The sequence below is a fragment of the Pogona vitticeps genome, chromosome 10, assembly GCF_051106095.1.
Source record: "Pogona vitticeps strain Pit_001003342236 chromosome 10, PviZW2.1, whole genome shotgun sequence".
NCBI lineage: Eukaryota > Metazoa > Chordata > Lepidosauria > Squamata > Agamidae > Pogona > Pogona vitticeps.
The window spans coordinates 25,820,163-25,836,516 of NC_135792.1; the positions used below are offsets into that span (position 1 = coordinate 25,820,163).

The 16,354-nt window shown below is 49.4% G+C and overlaps 1 protein-coding gene across 1 annotated transcript; it reads left to right on the forward strand.

The window, feature by feature from the left end:
- The first annotated feature begins 5,093 nt into the window (after positions 1–5,093).
- LDHD (lactate dehydrogenase D) lies at positions 5,094–14,773 on the forward strand. The gene is made up of 11 exons (XM_072980871.2): positions 5,094–5,198; positions 6,230–6,342; positions 7,334–7,475; positions 8,389–8,530; positions 9,141–9,300; positions 10,437–10,636; positions 11,311–11,439; positions 11,561–11,688; positions 12,844–12,934; positions 13,305–13,416; positions 14,265–14,773. The coding sequence occupies exons 1-11, from the start codon at positions 5,136–5,138 to the stop codon at positions 14,428–14,430; spliced, it is 1,446 nt and encodes a 481-aa protein (XP_072836972.2). The 5' UTR covers positions 5,094–5,135; the 3' UTR covers positions 14,431–14,773.
- Positions 14,774–16,354: the final 1,581 nt, after the last annotated feature.

Sequence of the window (16,354 nt, forward strand, 5' to 3'; positions counted from 1 at the left end):
GTGGAGAGCTTGTTTGTGTCGGGGGGGGGGACTGTCACTATCTTACCTGTGGAGTCGCCGGGCATCACTGCCTCATCCTTCTGAACGTGTGATGATATGCCCTCTTTTGGATCCCACCCCAAATTGGCCGTTGACGGCTTAGCACCAGATGAAAAGAAGGGGATTCGTCCTCCAGGGTAGATATTCTGTAACAGCAATAGGTCGAAGTGTGGTTCCTTAGGAATCGAAACTTGCAGTGCATCCCATTTTGATTTTTATACCGCCCCCACCCCCTCGCCCCAACACAACACTGGCACAGTAAATGCAGGATCTCCTGCTCGAAGAAGCGTTGCCGTTAGGGAAGCAGGAATCCAAAAAGCCAGCTTAAATGTTTGCACGATGCCCAGCTGTGTTCTGCATTTCCTTCTGCCCAGAAAAGCACAGCTGGGGAGGGGCATCTTTGTGGCCGAAGTGGAGGGGGGTGTCCTTTCCTTTCCAAAACCACCTGCCAACCGGTGGGGCCCCCACTTTCCAACAGGAAATCTTTGCACTGTCTCTCCCTTTCAGCACCCGGGGGTCAAAGTCCCGATGGCTCCTGCTTTGGGTGGCGAACAGATGAACAACAAGATGTAACAGTAATAGAAGGCAATTTAAAAAAAGAATAGCAAAGGGAAAGAGAAATAGCGAAAGAGAAAAGTTCCAAATTCCAAGGACCCAGATAAGCAAGATCCTATGGATGCAATAACTAAAAGAGCCACATAAATTACAAAATAAAGATGAAATTCATGGCAGGTGAGCCAAGACGGATATCTAACATTACCTAATGTGACAATTTGGAGGTCCCCACAGAGACCCTTCTCCGTTCCATGTGAAGAAGCTGTAGTTGGAACATACTTAAATCCTTTCAGTGGCGATGACACCAGGGTACATGTAGAGGTATGGGGGCTTCTCGTGACAGACTAATGGCGAGCCTCCCCAAAAAGAAGAAGGGTTCTTTTCAGCAAAGGACGTGCAAGTCTTTTGTGAAGTTAACAGCTCTTGACTGCCTGCCCTCAGATACTTTGGCCGAAATCCTGTGGCTTAGAATAGTGAATCGCACTAGAGTTGGGGCCGTTGAATCAATGGGGATTGAGTAAGTCCACTGCTCTCTCTGTAAGTCCCATTGATTCAAAGGGGATTACTTTCACTGTGATTTAATTGGGCATTGCTGATTGAGTAGGCCTACTTGAATCAATGGGTCTTACAGAGTCGTGGCCTTTCCCGACTCGAAATTCCTGCCCCTTGGCACTTGACGGGTCTGAGAACCCAATTCATGGGAGTTGCTATCCACTGAAGTCTACTTGGACTGAAGTCAAGGTTTTGTGTTGTTGTTTTTTCAATGGACTCAGCTCATGCCTGAGAACCCGTCCACCCTCCCCTTTTATTCTGGGGGTGGAGGGGGGGAAGAGGCTTGTTTTTAGTCCGGACTCACACTTGAGATCAAAGACTCTGACGCTGACTTGGGACTCGGAGCCAGAGATTTGCCAGCATCCCCGGCACTTTAGCACTGGCCCCCATTAAGCCTGGAGCCGATTGAGTCCTTCACGTGTTTCTTGACCTTTGCAGCGGTTTGAGAAGAGGTCGCCGTGTTGGTCTGTGCTGGCGTATCAGGCCGAAACAGAAGGAAAATGAAAACTAAAGAAGACAAAAATGCGGTAGCCCCTTAAAGACTAACGGCTATATTTTAACGCAAGCTTTTGGGGACAAATCCACTTTGCCATGTAACCCCACTCTTATGTCTGAGGAAGTTGGACGTGTTCCATGAAAGCTCACATTGAAATATAGCTGTTATTTTAAGCCCCAAGATCGGCAAGGTGGGGGTGGCGGCTCCCATAAGGTGGAGGGAGCCCATTGAAAGGAACGGGGCTGACTCGTGTGCAAAGCAGGGGCGCAAGCTCAGGGCTGCATCCCTCCCCCACCCGGCTGCAATAATCCAGAGGAAAGCGATTGACTGGTCCTGTAAACAGCCACAAAATGGGTTATAACGCAGCGCTTCTTGTCTTTATGTGCCCTTCAAGTCACTTTGCATTCACAACCACCCCTAACAGGTCTTGAAGTATGTGCATATTTTAACAAGTGGTTTTATCAGGGCCCCCTCCAGTGAGCTTCTGTGGCCGAGAAGGAATTCGAACCCAGGTTTCCCGAATCTTAGCCTTCCTCTCTATTCACTCTACCGCACCGGCATCCTCACCGTAACAAGACTGGGTTAAAACATGCCGAAGGCATCAGCAATGCCAGATCGAGTGACACCCCCCCACACACAGTGTAGGTGAAAAAATGCATTATTCTAGCAAGTGAATGGGAAAACTTGACATTCAATTTTTTAAAGAAACAAGTTATTGCAGAATTCCTCATAACAGGAGGCATCAAGCTGTAGCTTCCTTAGTTTGTTTGTCGGCTGCTGGATAGCTTAAGGGTTGAGCTTTCTGGCTGCAGAGGCAGAGGCTGGGAGTGTTGGAGTCCTCCCCATTGGGCTTCCTTGACAGGGGCTGGACTGGATGACCCTTAGGGGTCCCTTCCGGCTCTGCAGGTCCAGCCTTCTTCCCAGGGAGGGTCCTGTGATGTTTTCCTTCTCTCTGCAGGGTGATTCTGGGGGGCCCTCGGTGTGCCAGAAAGGTGGAGCATGGACATTCGTTGGGATTATCTCCTGGGGGCAGTGGCTTCTGCTCCCCCTCCAGCCCAGGAGTGTATGCCCATGTTACAGAGCTCCTTCAATTCACTGAAGACACACTGGCCAGCAATTAATCCTCCTTGACCAGGGATCAATAAAAATCACCATTCGTCACCTTGCTGTGTCTTACTTCTTGAGCCAGTAGATAACACGCTTACAAGACCATGGCTCTGTCTGTATACCCCACGGTCATTGATTTGGATAAACATAGAACCAGACACAAAATGGACTATTCCAAGGGGGAATAATAATACTTTGGTCCAGACCACCAAAGCTGTTGCCCTTACCCACAGGGTTGCTTAAAGTTGTGGGGGAGAAGCAATAGGGCACTTGGTACAATCCTCACATCCAAATAGTCTACCAACCTCAAGTGACCCTATTTAATTCAGCTCCTTCTGCTGCCGAATTCCAGTATCATGAAATGGCTTAAAAGCAAGGCACTTCAGGATACAGTACTAGCAAATTGAACATTTCCCCTGCTCCTCTATGGGAGGGGGGTGGGTGGAGTGAAATTACTAATTTTTTGCTGATGTGCTGAATCACTTAGATTAATTTTAAAAAAAAAGAAACACACAATTTCCTTGTGTGTAGTGCTCATCAAAGTAATTTGCAGCTTCAGTTTCGATCAGCATTTAACATAAAAGGAAATGACATTTTAAAAAAATTAATCTAAGTTATTCAGCGCATCTGCAATAGTCTAGCAGAAGCAAAAAAATTAATTTCACTTCTTCCCCCGCTTCCCCGCAGAGGAACAGGGGAAATGTTCAATTTGCTGATATCCTGAAGTGGCTCATTTATTAAGCCACTTCAGAATACTGGAAACCGACAGAGCTGCAAGGCGCAATTTTGGTGCATTCCCAGAGATTGCACACACTGGAAAAGGACTGAACACACCAACCCACACCAGAAATGTCTCATGTTGAATTATCAGCTACAACCATTTGAACTTTTGGTTTCTCATTACATCACTGAATTATTTATTCCTCTTTATATGATCCAAGTCCCAGATCTGACCTACATTGCTTCAGGTGAAAAGACTGGATCATATTTTTTTATGCTGCCCTGGTTAAAAAAATTAACCTCCTGGCCTGTAATAATCTTAGCTTTAATTAGTTTTCTAACACACAGGGCTGACTTTTTAAAATGTGAACATTCAGAAATACAATCCCATGAAATACCTGCAGTTTTAAGATTCCCCCACACTTTTGCGACCTATAGATGGCTGGTTTTGTGCTGCTAACGTGCGAATTAGCTCTCAGAATTTTGTGACCGTAGTTAAAAGGGTTGTGTGTTCCAGTCGAGGTTGTTAATGTGTTGTGGTTCTACAGCAGTGGTCCCCAACCTTGGGCCTCCAGATGTTCTTGGACTTCAACTCCCAGAAATCCTGGCCAGCAGAGGTGGTGGTGAAGGCTTCTGGGAGTTGTCGTCCAAGAACACCTGGAGACCCAAGGTTGGGGACCACTGTTCTACGGCATGCACAAGGTTGCATTTTAGTAATCTAGGTGCAGGACTTCAAAACTGGAACCTTCTCCGTTATATACACACAGTTTCTGAAGTGGCACAGAATGGTTGTATCACCCGTATGCAGAATATTAAAGCACAGAAGCAGAGATTTTTATCCCTTTTCAACCATTGAGGTTTTAAGTCCGACTCTGGACAATCATGACGTGTTCCCACGCCTGCACAACAGCCCTACCTTTACGAGCAAGAAACCCACCATGCCATGGTCTGAGTCGGGCAGGGTTCCCAGTGAGCAACCCGCAACGGTTGTGCTGTTACTTAGAGCTGGTGGCTTGGTCGAATGGCTGTAGAGAGAGCAGGTTCTGTTTCGACCCAAGCAGATCCTTCAGCCAAGATTTTACCGATTTGATTCTGCTACATGTATTTTTATTTTATTTTTATTTTCCAAAACATTTTATTGCAATTTTGTTACACAAATCCACAAGTCAAACAAAGAAACCGTAATAACCTTGAAACAAACAAAAAAATAGGAAAACAAAATTATACACAAAATTGCAATCTGATTCATGTATAAACAGCAATGTAACCATTGCAAGGGGCTTGAAATCTCTGCTCAGCCATGCTGAACCAGCTGGAAGTTTTTTTTCTAAGGCTGCTTGAAACAGACTGAACAGGCCTCCATCTCTCGTTGAACTGTAACCCGCAGAATAGCTCCTGGGTGGGGAGCTCTGGAAATGGTGGTGCGTAGGTCTGAAAGATTGACGTGCCTGCAAGGATAACCCTGGAAGAGCAAGAAATACGCTTTGCCTTTTAGCGCGCTCCGACCCTTTGAAATCCAAATAATAATAATAAAAAACTTTGGCTTTAAGAAGCCAGCCGCGAGAGGCACCGGGCCACCTTAAGCCGGAGGGGGGCGGCTCAGTCGATCCGCCTCCCAGCCCGCCCCACGGCCGCCCCCACCGCCTGGGCCGCGCAGGCGACGGGCATGGCTTTCCTCGGGCGGACGCTCGGCTCCGCGGTCAGGCGCTACTCGCGAGGAGCAGCCAAGGTACGGGAGGGGAGAGGCGAGGCTGCGCCCCTGCCCGCGGAGCAGCTTTGCCAAGCCAACGCCGCGGCGCTCCGCCCGTGCGCAAAAAGTCGGGGGCGAGCGGCGGCGGCTGGTGCGCAAAAGGGGCTCCCCGGGGACTTTGCCCGCCGAGGCGGAGCGGGAAGGAGGGCTCTGCCCGTTCGCTTTCTTCCAGGGCGATGAAAGCTGGCAAGCCGCCCGGCACACAAACGGCGGCTGGGACCACCGTAACTTCTATAATAGAAACGGAACGGATTCAATTGTAAGGTGAAACCGTTACGTTAGACAGACGTTAACGAGAACTTGATCCGTTCCAGGGCGGGAGGAGGAGAGAAAGGCGCCTGAACCTTTCGGGTTGTCTGCTCGCGTAGTCGTGGGTGGGTGTTTATTCGGGGGTGGGGTGGGGGACGCTTTGTGTATATTTCTTCTGTAAGGGTAGTTTGTTTTGAGTCCGTTTTTTTTAGAAAGAGAGCGTTGAGGGAATTGGGTGGCGGGGCGGTGGGCGTTTTATTGATAGTCAGAATATGGACTTCGTGAATCTGATTTCGTGGCACCTTTAACACTTGTTTCTCTCCCCCCCCCCGTGTTAGCTTTCATTGATTGCAAGGCCACCTCTTGAGGCCGAATTGCGGGTTTGGCAGTAATGACCTTTAAAAATAAAGAGGAAAAGATCATAGAGTGTGGAGGAAAGGAAAGAGGAAAAGTGGAGCGAATTCCCCCCCTTTTACCATTCTTATCTGTATCTTTTCATATAAATCCAACAGGTGAAGCCTTGCTTCCTACTACAGGACACAGTGCTAGAAAAAACTTCACCTGTTGGATTTCTGCCTCTGAGTTGCTTCTGATTCGTAGCAACTTGTTTAAATTGGGGTCCTCTGAAGGTCCTGTTCTGAACAGCCTTGCTTAAGTCCTGCAAATGGAATGGCGTGCAAGTCTTTCTCTTTTCCTGCTGCTTGTGTGTCGCTCTGTCCACCCCTTCCTTCTCCTGTCACCTTCTGTCTGTCCTCTTCCAGGAGTGGCTGACGGGTGATTTCCTTGATGCCCTGAGGGCGGTGGCAGGGCCGACCAATGTGTCTACAGCCACAACAGTTTGCGAGCAACATGGCCACGATGAGTCCATGCACAGGTACGGCCCGACAGCCCACTGCAACACAGAGGGCGCGTTGCAGGCGAATTCCCTCTCTACGCAGTCGTCTGCCTTGTTTCAGATGGCTCTTCCCTGTTCTTGACACCGGAGAGCTGTGCTCTGGCCGTTTCCGCTTCCTGTGTCACGGACATAATCCTGTCGCTGATAAATATATGGCTAAGTTAAATTGGGTGACTCTTCGTGGGGAAATTGCTGCTATCTGGCATTAGGAGACATGCCCCGATTGTGCACCAGACAGGCCCCCCTACGAATGCAACCAATGCCCTTTTTGGTTTACATCCATGTCCTGCACTGAGTTACGCAGTGCAGTTGATGCACAAATAACATCACCAAGAGGTCAATGTTTTTTTTTTCTGTCTACATTTAAGAGCAAACCATTGCCTGAACTCACCCAAGTCTTGTCTGATCTAGGCAACCAAGTGGGTTTAAGCCTGGGTTTAATCCTTTGATGGTAGACGGGTAGGGAAAGGCCAGCGATCTGCAGATGAGAGATCTCCTGAAATCCTGGAGAGGTCTTGCCGGATTATTCACGGAGAGACTTGAAGTACACACTTAGCGGCACAAACTGAGTTTGCAAGCAAGTGTAACCTGTGGGTCAGCATCCAGACCCAGAGTCAGTATCTGCTGGTTATTTTCCCATTGTATAAAATTCCGGCTTGAGTCCTGCCCCGGAAAATCTGGGGACCCAGTTTGGATACGCAGGCTGGAGTCTGGAAGTACAGGCGTGGAACACTGTTCATTCAAATTAACAGAGTTCCATGAACAAGAAACCAGCCATGCTGACAAAGCCACAAAGCGATCTTTCAGGCCCAAGCTTGCAAGGCTTAGATGTCCAACGATGAACATCTTCTGTGTTCGTGCTGCTAGGACAGGGATTCCAGACTTGCATGTCAGTCATAGGCCTATCCCAGTTGTAGTAGCAGCAGCAACAACAACAACACCATGGATTGTCCTTTGTCCGCCTCCTTAGGTGCTGCCCTCCGGATGCTGTGGTCTGGCCCCAGACGGTGGAGCAGGTCAGTTTGCTGGCCAGCGCCTGCTACAGCCACGGTGCCCCCATGATTCCCTTTGGCACAGGGACGGGCCTGGAAGGCGGTGTGAGTGCCGTGCAGGTAGGGAGACTGGCAAAAGCGCCGGGGGGAAGGGTGGGCAGCATTTCTGGAAATTTGGAAGCAATGGGAAGAAAGAGAAGAGTATATATATATATTCATATTTACGTCCTCCTGCAGGAGAAACAGAAGTATGAAAGAATAAAGATTTTAGTTATATAAAATGGTAGCCATAGCTAAATCGTTTTTAACTGTTTTAGCTTATAATGTTTGATGGAACCCGCCCAGAGTCGGGATAGAAATCTAATGAATGAATGAATGAATGAATGAATGAATGAATGAATGAATGAATGAATGAATGAATGAATGAATGAATGAATGAATGAATTATTCACTGCCTTCCAGGTGGATTTGGCTGTTTCAGATATGCATACATGCTTTATATGCAGAGATATGTTAATATATGTCACATGCCAAGAACCCTTTATCTTTATTTAAGCCTTTCGAGGCACACTGGAATTTGTGCATGCAGTGTGTACGTCTGCTGTCTCTTTCTTGAGCCCACCTTTGTCCTTCTTTTCTTCTACAACAGTCACTTTGAGTTTCATAACTCATGTTTATGAATGTCCTAGAAGGGTGAAGTGTTCTGAAATTGGCTTTTCTGTGTTGCGGTTCCTGATGTCCGATCCGTGTCCATTCATTCTTTTTCATGCTGTTTGTCCTACGTAGGAGCAGAGGGGGGCTGCTGGCAGAAGATGGCATAAATCCCACGAGAGGGTGGACAAGGAAATACGTCCCTGAGCTTGTGGCTGACGTTGTTAGGACTCTGTATGTTGTTGCCACTGTAGATAGGTGGACACAACGGGGAACTAGGTTTTGTGATGGGCTGTTGTTCCTGTCTCTGTCTTCAAAGTTGTGTTGCCCCTGGAACCAACCTGCAGCTGTTAATTCTCCACTGACCCCCTTCTGTGGACAGGGCGGGGTGTGCTTCAACCTGACACAGATGGACCAAATCTTGGAGCTGAACACCGAGGACTTTACGGTCATTGTAGAACCAGGAGTGACACGGAAGGCTTTGAACCACTTTCTGCGAGGGAGCGGCCTCTGGTTTCCTGTAGGTATGGCTGGTTTGAAGACCGTTCAGGAAGGGTAGCAAGAGAGCGCCTGTGCTTAGCAAAGGGAGCCACATGGGTTGGGCAGGAAAGAGAGGCAGGCCTCCAGGCTGGCTGACATCTTTGGTGTCCACTCACTCAGAGCAGGAGGAAAGCTGGGCTGAAAGTAGGCTGGAGTATACCCAGATGTTTCCTCCCTCCCTCCCTCCCCCCCTCCCTCCCCCCCCCAGGAGAATAGCCTCCTGTCCTTTCAGGGCCAAAATTTGAGACCACAGGATGGGCCCTTGTGATGTCCCAGAAGAGGACCAGCAAGAGGTGTGATGAAGACTGGAACTGCCTCTAGGACAGTTGATAGCGGAAGGTCGGACGGAGAAATCCAAGTGAATGGGCTCAGAATTTGGACAATACTTAGCTAAGTGGGAGACATAACTTGGAATCTGGGCAGCCAGCCAGATGCACTCTCTATCTCCAGAGGTTGCTGTGGCTCCATGCTAGTTGGCCCCAGCTGCCCGGGGGAGGTTTCACTACTTCACAAAGATGGTGTGGAATTGATTTGGGGCCAGGGCTTCGTGTTTCCTCCTACTAGCTCTGTCTCTCTTTTTAAAAACTTCTACAGACCCTGGAGCGGATGCTTCTCTCTGTGGCATGGCAGCCACCTCTGCTTCCGGCACAAATGCAGTGCGCTACGGCACCATGCGCCAGAATGTGCTCAATCTGCAGGTGGTGCTGCCTGATGGGAAGGTGCTCCATACCGGCGGGCAGAATCGGAGACCCAGGTGCGGCGCTAGCTAAGGGCAGCTGCTTCCAAACTTTGCCCCCAAGAATCCCAGGGAGATTTCCCTTTAGAGGTTTATCTCTGGGATTGTCCTTGATCTCTCCTGCGTTGTGCAGAGAGCGGGCATGTCATTCAGGTTAGTTCGAAGAGAACAACAATGAGGCCGCACAAGGCTTGGCTGGTGTCCCCAGAGTGCTGGATGTACACCAAACAACAGCAACAACACAAAAAAAGCCCACAACGTAGCAAAGCAAAAAGTCTGGCAATATCTTGGGATCTCTTGAAAGTTGCATGAAAAGATTCTCGAAGACATTGAAAAACCACTGTTCTCATGGAATTGTGTGTCATTATTGTGTTCTGATTACCCAATGGTCCTGCCGTGATTGGTAAAAACATCAAGATCAAAGGCATGACGTTTGAACAAAGTCATCAGCGCACAATGTGATTTAAAACACTCTTTGGTAGTTCGAAACTGTGGGGGTCCATCACACCTGACAGCTTGATGGAACAATGCAGATGTTACCTGCTATAGTGCAGGTAAAGTATGAACACATGCTGTATTTTTCCGTGTATAAAAGAACACTTTTTTCTAAAATAATTAGAGGAAAAATTGAGGGTTGTTTTATACATGGAAGTAAGAGGGGAGGAGGGATCAAAGCACTTTGATCCCTGCTTTCCCCCTCCACATTTTGCAAAGAAAGTGAAGGGGAAAAGCAACTCCTCCTTTTCCCCTCCACTTTCATTACAAAAAGCTGCTTTCCCCCTCCACTTTTTTTTTGCAAAAAGCTGCTTCCCCCCTCCACTTTTTTTTGCAAAGAAAATGGAGGGGGGGAAAGCAGGAATCAATGCGCTTTGATCTCTGCCTTCCCCCTCCACTTTCTTGCAATGAAAGAAATGTTGGTTTAGAAAAGTAGGGTTGTCTCATACATGGAAAAATATGGTGTTTTCCTCTCACTCTCTAATTCCCTTGTGCGTGTTTGTGCGTGCAGAGACACACACACGATGAGCAGGAGGTCTGCATAGGTCCTGTTAGGAAGGATAATTTGTAAGGAGGATGATTTTTCTGGTATCAACATAAAAAGCTGCTCAAACAGGATGCTGCTTGGCTTCTCACAAGGTGGCCCTCTTGATTTGCAGGAAGAGCGCTGCCGGCTACAACCTAACCGGGCTGTTCATAGGCTCAGAGGGGACGTTAGGCTTCATCACCCAGGCCACCGTGCGTCTCCACGGCATCCCAGAGGCCACCGTGGCCGCTGTCTGTGGCTTCCCTAGCGTGCAGGCAGCCGTGGACAGCACTGTTCAGATCCTTCAGGCGTCCATCCCCATTGCTCGGATTGGTAAGTGGGGATCGGATCTTTCCAGGGTTCAGGGGTAGGAAAAATTGCACGGCTAGTAAAGTTTTGTTTTGCTTTTGAATGGGATGTTTCTTCCCCCTTGGCTTCTGCCTCAAGCGCCCGGTTAAGTGAGACAGTGTGGAGCCTTGATAATTTCAGGCAGTGGCAAACATTTTGAATTCTACAAAGCCTGGGCTTCAGCGTTTCTGCAAAAGCCAGCCAAAATGGTATTTCCTCCAGCTTCAGGTGTATAGTTTTTTTTTTTTAATGTAGAACATTGTGTTTTTAATTCTGTTTTTCTTAATACTGAGGGCTGCCTTGAGTTCCCTTATCAGGAGAAAGGCAGCCTAGAAAACAGACAGACAGACCGCTCAGAGTGGCCAATTGCTGCGAGTTACCAATTTAATTCCTAGCAGAGTTTCAAGTCGTCCCACCAGCGTGCAGCTAGGGGTTTCCGACGGAGACTCTTTGTGCATTTATCTTTTGCTCTGAGTGGCACCGGTGCCACGTTGAGTTCGGCTCCAGTCACTGTCCTGCGGATTTCCTCTCAAGTGTTCTATAGAATGACACCCCGTGTTGCTGGTACTTGGCTTAGCAGGACTTTGGGCGTGCTCCGTGTTTTCTGTCCTGCCATGTTACCGTGGTGCCCTGCCCTTCTCTCCCCCCCCCCCCTCCAGAGTTCCTGGACGAAGTCATGATGCGGGCCTGTAACCGCTACAGTGGTCTGAGCTACGCCGAACAGCCCACCCTCTTCCTGGAATTCCATGGCAGCCAGCGTGGCGTCGGCGAGCAGGTGGAAGCCACGGGTAGGTGCTCCGGATGAAACGCGCAAAGCCAGCCAGACAAAGTGTGCCCTCTGGCATGGCCCTGTGCTCTTGGGCTGGTTGCAGAAACAGGGGGGGTCTTGACGTGCAACTCCCTCCCCAGGGGAGATTGTGAAGTCCAACGACGGCTCCGAGTTTGCCTGGGCGCAGGAGCAGGAGGATCGCGCTCGGCTCTGGACGGCCCGGCACAACGCCTGGTACGCGGCGCTGGCCCTTCGCCCTGGCAGAAAAGTAAGTCAGAGACCAGGAAGGGCAAACTACAGCGGGTCGTTTTGCCCACTGGAAGCATATATATTTCCTTGGCAGATTGGCTTGCGTGCTTGAGTTACCTAGAATGCCCTCCATTGGGCTTCGCTTCCCCTTCTTTTTACATTAGGAAACCCACCCACCCCATATCAGTGGGCAATGGGTTGCAAACCCTCCTGCAAATGCTGAAAAATGTGGATTATGGTGAACACTAGCAAAAGCTACACAATAACATATCTTTGGCTCCCTATAGTGGCCACTTCTGGTAACCATATTCAGAATTTCTGTCCTGCTATTGCAGTGTCATGTTACCGTATCACCCTGCCCTTACTTTTAATTATTTTTTCTTTTAATATTTGCAAATGGGGGGTAAGTGAATCAGCAGACACTGGATACAGAGATCCTACTGTATTGCATTCCCTGTTCTGACCCCAGCTTTGATTCTGGTTTTTTTTTTTTTTTTTTTTGCACTTTAGGCCTCGTAGCGCAGTGGTTAAAACGCTGTACTGCAGCTAAAACTGTGCTCACGACCTGGGGTTCAAATCCCAGGTAGCCGGCTCAAGGCTGACTCAGCCTTCCATCCTTCCGAGGTCGGTAAAATGAGTACCCAGCTTGCTGGGGGGGCAATGTGTAGCCTGTATAATTTAAAAATTGTAAACCGCCCGGAGAGTGCTTGTAGCGCTATGGGGCGGTATATAAGTCCAATAAATAAATAAATAAATAGGCACTTGTCTGTCTTCTTTATAAAGAATGCTTGGATTATTTGGAGACAGTTAGAGAGGAAAACATGGTACTGAGTTGGCAACTAAAACTAGCAGTGGCACAGTACAGACCATTTTAATTTCCTCCTCTGGCCGCAGTGCGGCCTGCGCAGTGCGGCCTGTATTGTGCAGGGACTGATAAACAGTGCACATTAGACAGAGCGACTCATTTGGAAATTACTCAATTACAGTTGAGAATCTTCTTTGGCTTCTTTCCACTTCTTCAGATTTGTTCTCTGCTAGCTGCCACCACCATTCTTGTTACCGCTTCGTTTCCAGGCTGGGAGGAAGATATATGCCAAACCCCCCACCCGCCCGTAGGTTCACAATGCTCTCTTCTACCTCTGATGTCACCCCCACATCCCCTTTTGGTGTGCAGGGCTACTCCACTGACGTCTGCGTCCCGATCTCTCACCTGCCGGAGGTGCTGCTGGAAACGAAGAAGGACTTGCTCGAGTCCCAGCTCACAGGTGGGTGCTCGGATAACATGAGGGTTTGGCTGTTCGATTTGGGCCATGAAGGCTCAGGTTTGAAGCCCCGATCCCTCCGAAGCTGGTTGGAGGGCCTTGGGCCAGTTGCACAGACTTTCTCTCGCCATTAACAACCTCGGTGCTGTGGTGGGTTGTTTGGCCAACCTCTTTGTCAACGGCCCAGCCCTTGACACAAAAAGCAGGCAGGGTGGCCAAATGTGGCTTGGATTTGCTCGTGGCCAACTGGGACCCATTGGCTGTTCCGAATTAGAACGCCTGTCGTCAGCAGATAGCTGGCTGATGGATTATGGGAGTTGTAGTTGGAGGATAATAAGTTGGACAGGAGTCCTGCCTTGCCTTGTATCCCCAGGTCCCATCGTTGGTCACGTTGGAGACGGAAACTTCCACTGCCTCTTGTTGCATGATCCTGAAGACGTGGACGAGAAAGGGAGGGTGGAGGAGTTTGCCAAGCGGCTGGGCAGGTAGGCCTGTGGTTGCGTCCCACCGGCCAGGGCCGGTGTTCTGCATGTGCCCAGGGCGGCCCCCCAGAGGCCAGAGGTGTCCAAGAAAGGCTGAACCTGGCCTGATCCTTACTTCCCAGTGAAGAGCATCACAAGCGAGGAGATACAAGGAGAGTGAAAGAACTTGTCAGACCAGGAAGGGAGGTAGTGGCTCTTTTCTTTTACAAGATGGTATGCGTGTACGTCACTCATTTTCTGTCCAACAGACAGATCTTGGGACAGTGGCTGGCATCCTGTTGCAGATTTACGCCAGTGGAAGTGCAGAGGTGTAAACTGCAGGGATTAAACTGCCACTAATTAATGAGTTGCCGCTAGCATTCCCCGCTGAGCGTGTCACGATTAGTACGACAAGCAACATTCATTCATTAGTGCCCATTTGCTCCCCTGGCGTTCTGCCAAACCGCACCAACATAAATCTGTGACAGGATTCTGGCGATGGGACTCAAAACCTACGATTTGCTGCTTGCTTTTTACTTTCCCATAAGAAAACCATTGTGCATTGCTTGGAAAGTAAGGCACTCGATACACCAACAAGTGTAATTTTCTGTGCTTGTGTGTTCAATTGTGGAGGAGGGGGCTGTGTGTTACTGAAAGGTGAATACTGGGCCATCCAGGCTTCTGGTTGGGGGGGTGGAATTTTGTGGGCAGGAGAATCAGCAGCCCATGGCATCAACCCGAGGGGGTCACAATGGACCCCTCTCAGGCGCTCATCTTTCACAGAGGCCTTTTGGCTGTCCCCCACTAGAAGCTGATTGCTAGGGAAGATGGATGCAGGGTTTTCTTTAGCCCTTGTCTGTTTTTCTCCCCAGGCGTGCCCTGGCGGTGGGTGGCACGTGCACGGGCGAACACGGGATAGGCCTCGGAAAGCGCCAGCTTTTGCGTGAGGAAGTGGGCGAGGTGGCGCTTTCCACGATGCGGCAGATCAAGGCGGCGCTCGACCCGAAGAATCTCATGAACCCGGGAAAGGTGTTGTGAGAGCTTGAGGGGGTCTGGCTGTCCATTCCCCCCCCCCGCCTGAAAAACAAGTGTTCCTCTGTGGCCAGTAGCAACCGTTCTCGATGCAACACTCCCAACACAAAGGGGAAAAAATGGTTGGCTCTGGGTTTGAGGGCTGTGACAGGGGCAGAAATTAAACCAAGATGGCGCTGGCATCATTTCCCTGTCTCAAGAAACACGGAGACTTTCAAAATGATGGTCTTGGGTAGAACTGGCACGGTCTTGTGTGAAGTGTGAAGGGCGTGACAACCCGTGTCCTGACTTGCATTCCGAACCTGTGTTGCTATAAGGAGCTCGAATAAACCGTGAATTTGCATGGGGAGAGCTAGAGCTGTTTGCATTGATGTAGAATCCAAGCGTCAGGGTGTTGGAAGGGGCCTCTAACCCCCTGCTCAGGGCAGGAATCCAAATCGAAGTGGGTTGTCTTAATATTCTCCGGAAGGCCTCCAGCGTTGGAGCGCTCACCACCTCCTCCCGAGGTCATAGGTTCCGTTCTCGTACTGCTCTAACAGTTAAGAAGTTTTTCCTGATAGCCAGCCTAAACTTTCCTTCCTGTCGCTTCAGCCCATTATAGACGGTGGAAGACTTGGGCTTCCATTATATGGCAGTTTTTGAAACAATGGAAATAAAACTTGACTTCATTGGCTTTGCCCAAGAACAGCCGGAGAGATCAGCCCCACCCTGAGGGTGGAGGTGTTTTCTTCTTTAAAATCCTTGAGCTTCCTTTCAGGTCTCAGCTTTTCTCCCTCTTGAGAGCAGAAGTGATTGATCATCTGGACAGGAAGATACAAGGATGCAGGGGCTCCCAACAGAGGTTCAGGGGGAGGGGGCTTCTCCCACTTTCCCAGCCGGTACATCTTTGGGAATCTCTCTTTTTTTGGAAGACAGGGGTTGAATCTGCTCAGAGGCTTTTGAAAGCCCAGCTGGAACCAGCCTGCCTTTGGGCTTAGCCTGCTAGCCTGCTGAATCACTGATGCTTTTGCCATCGGCCAGACTCTTGTCTATAAACAGCAGAGGGAAAAGGTGCTTATTTAAAGCCACGGCAGAGCATTGGGTGGGACAGGTTGGCAGAGAAATACAGAAGAGAGTGACCACAGGCCAAGAAGTCATCCGACACAGGAGATGCAGGAAGCTAAAAAAAAAATTGGCCCCGCCGTGTTAAAGCTAATCGTTCCAGGCAACATGAATGGGAAAAGGTTCGCCAGAAAGTGTACAGCAGAATACTCATGGCGACCTCCAGCGTCTAATCATTCAATCATCACCATCATCCCGTGCCATGACATCAGTGCTCCGTCCACATGACTCACCTGCTCACGTTACCTACAAAGAGGACAGTTTCGTGGGCGAGGGGGGGAGAAGACATCCCTTAATTCTCCTGTGGTTCCTCCATTTTCCTTGGGTTGCAGTGGGAGGGGAAAAAAGGTGTTTCATTTCCACTGTCTGAAAATCTGTCGTGTTACCTGAACTGTGAAACGGATGCTAAAATTACAGCCGGGGAGGGGCCACTTCTGGCCAAAAAGAGAAACAGACAGGAAAAAGAAAAGGGGGTTGGAAGCCACCATCTGTGGTCACAGAGAGTGCCAGCTACACCAGGAAATGCAGCTTTTCAGCCCTTAGGGCTGCAAACAACGCCTCGGAGATGGGTGGGTTGCCTCTTGTTAAGCCTTCCCGAACCAGATGCCTTGTAAACAAGACCTTCCACATTTTGGGAGGGTAGATCTGTGGCCCCAGGGATCACTCCCCCCCCCTCTCCTCCACTGATAAACAGCACCGACAGCAGAACTGAGAAAGACAGGCCATAGGCATGGCTTTCTGCAGATCTGGGTTTTTCTTTTTTAATAACAATATAAAAATAAAACCATGGAACAACAAAAGCCCCCCCCCCAACCGTGATGGAGAGAAG

Bases quoted from the DNA above. Each gene is read 5' to 3' on its own strand.
- LDHD (XM_072980871.2), top strand. From the start codon at position 5,136: ATGGCTTTCCTCGGGCGGACGCTCGGCTCCGCGGTCAGGCGCTACTCG. The intron at 5,199-6,229 runs GTACGGGAGGGG...GTCCTCTTCCAG, and splicing joins ACTCGCGAGGAGCAGCCAAG to GAGTGGCTGACGGGTGATTT. The intron at 9,301-10,436 runs GTGCGGCGCTAG...CTTGATTTGCAG, and splicing joins GGGCAGAATCGGAGACCCAG to GAAGAGCGCTGCCGGCTACA.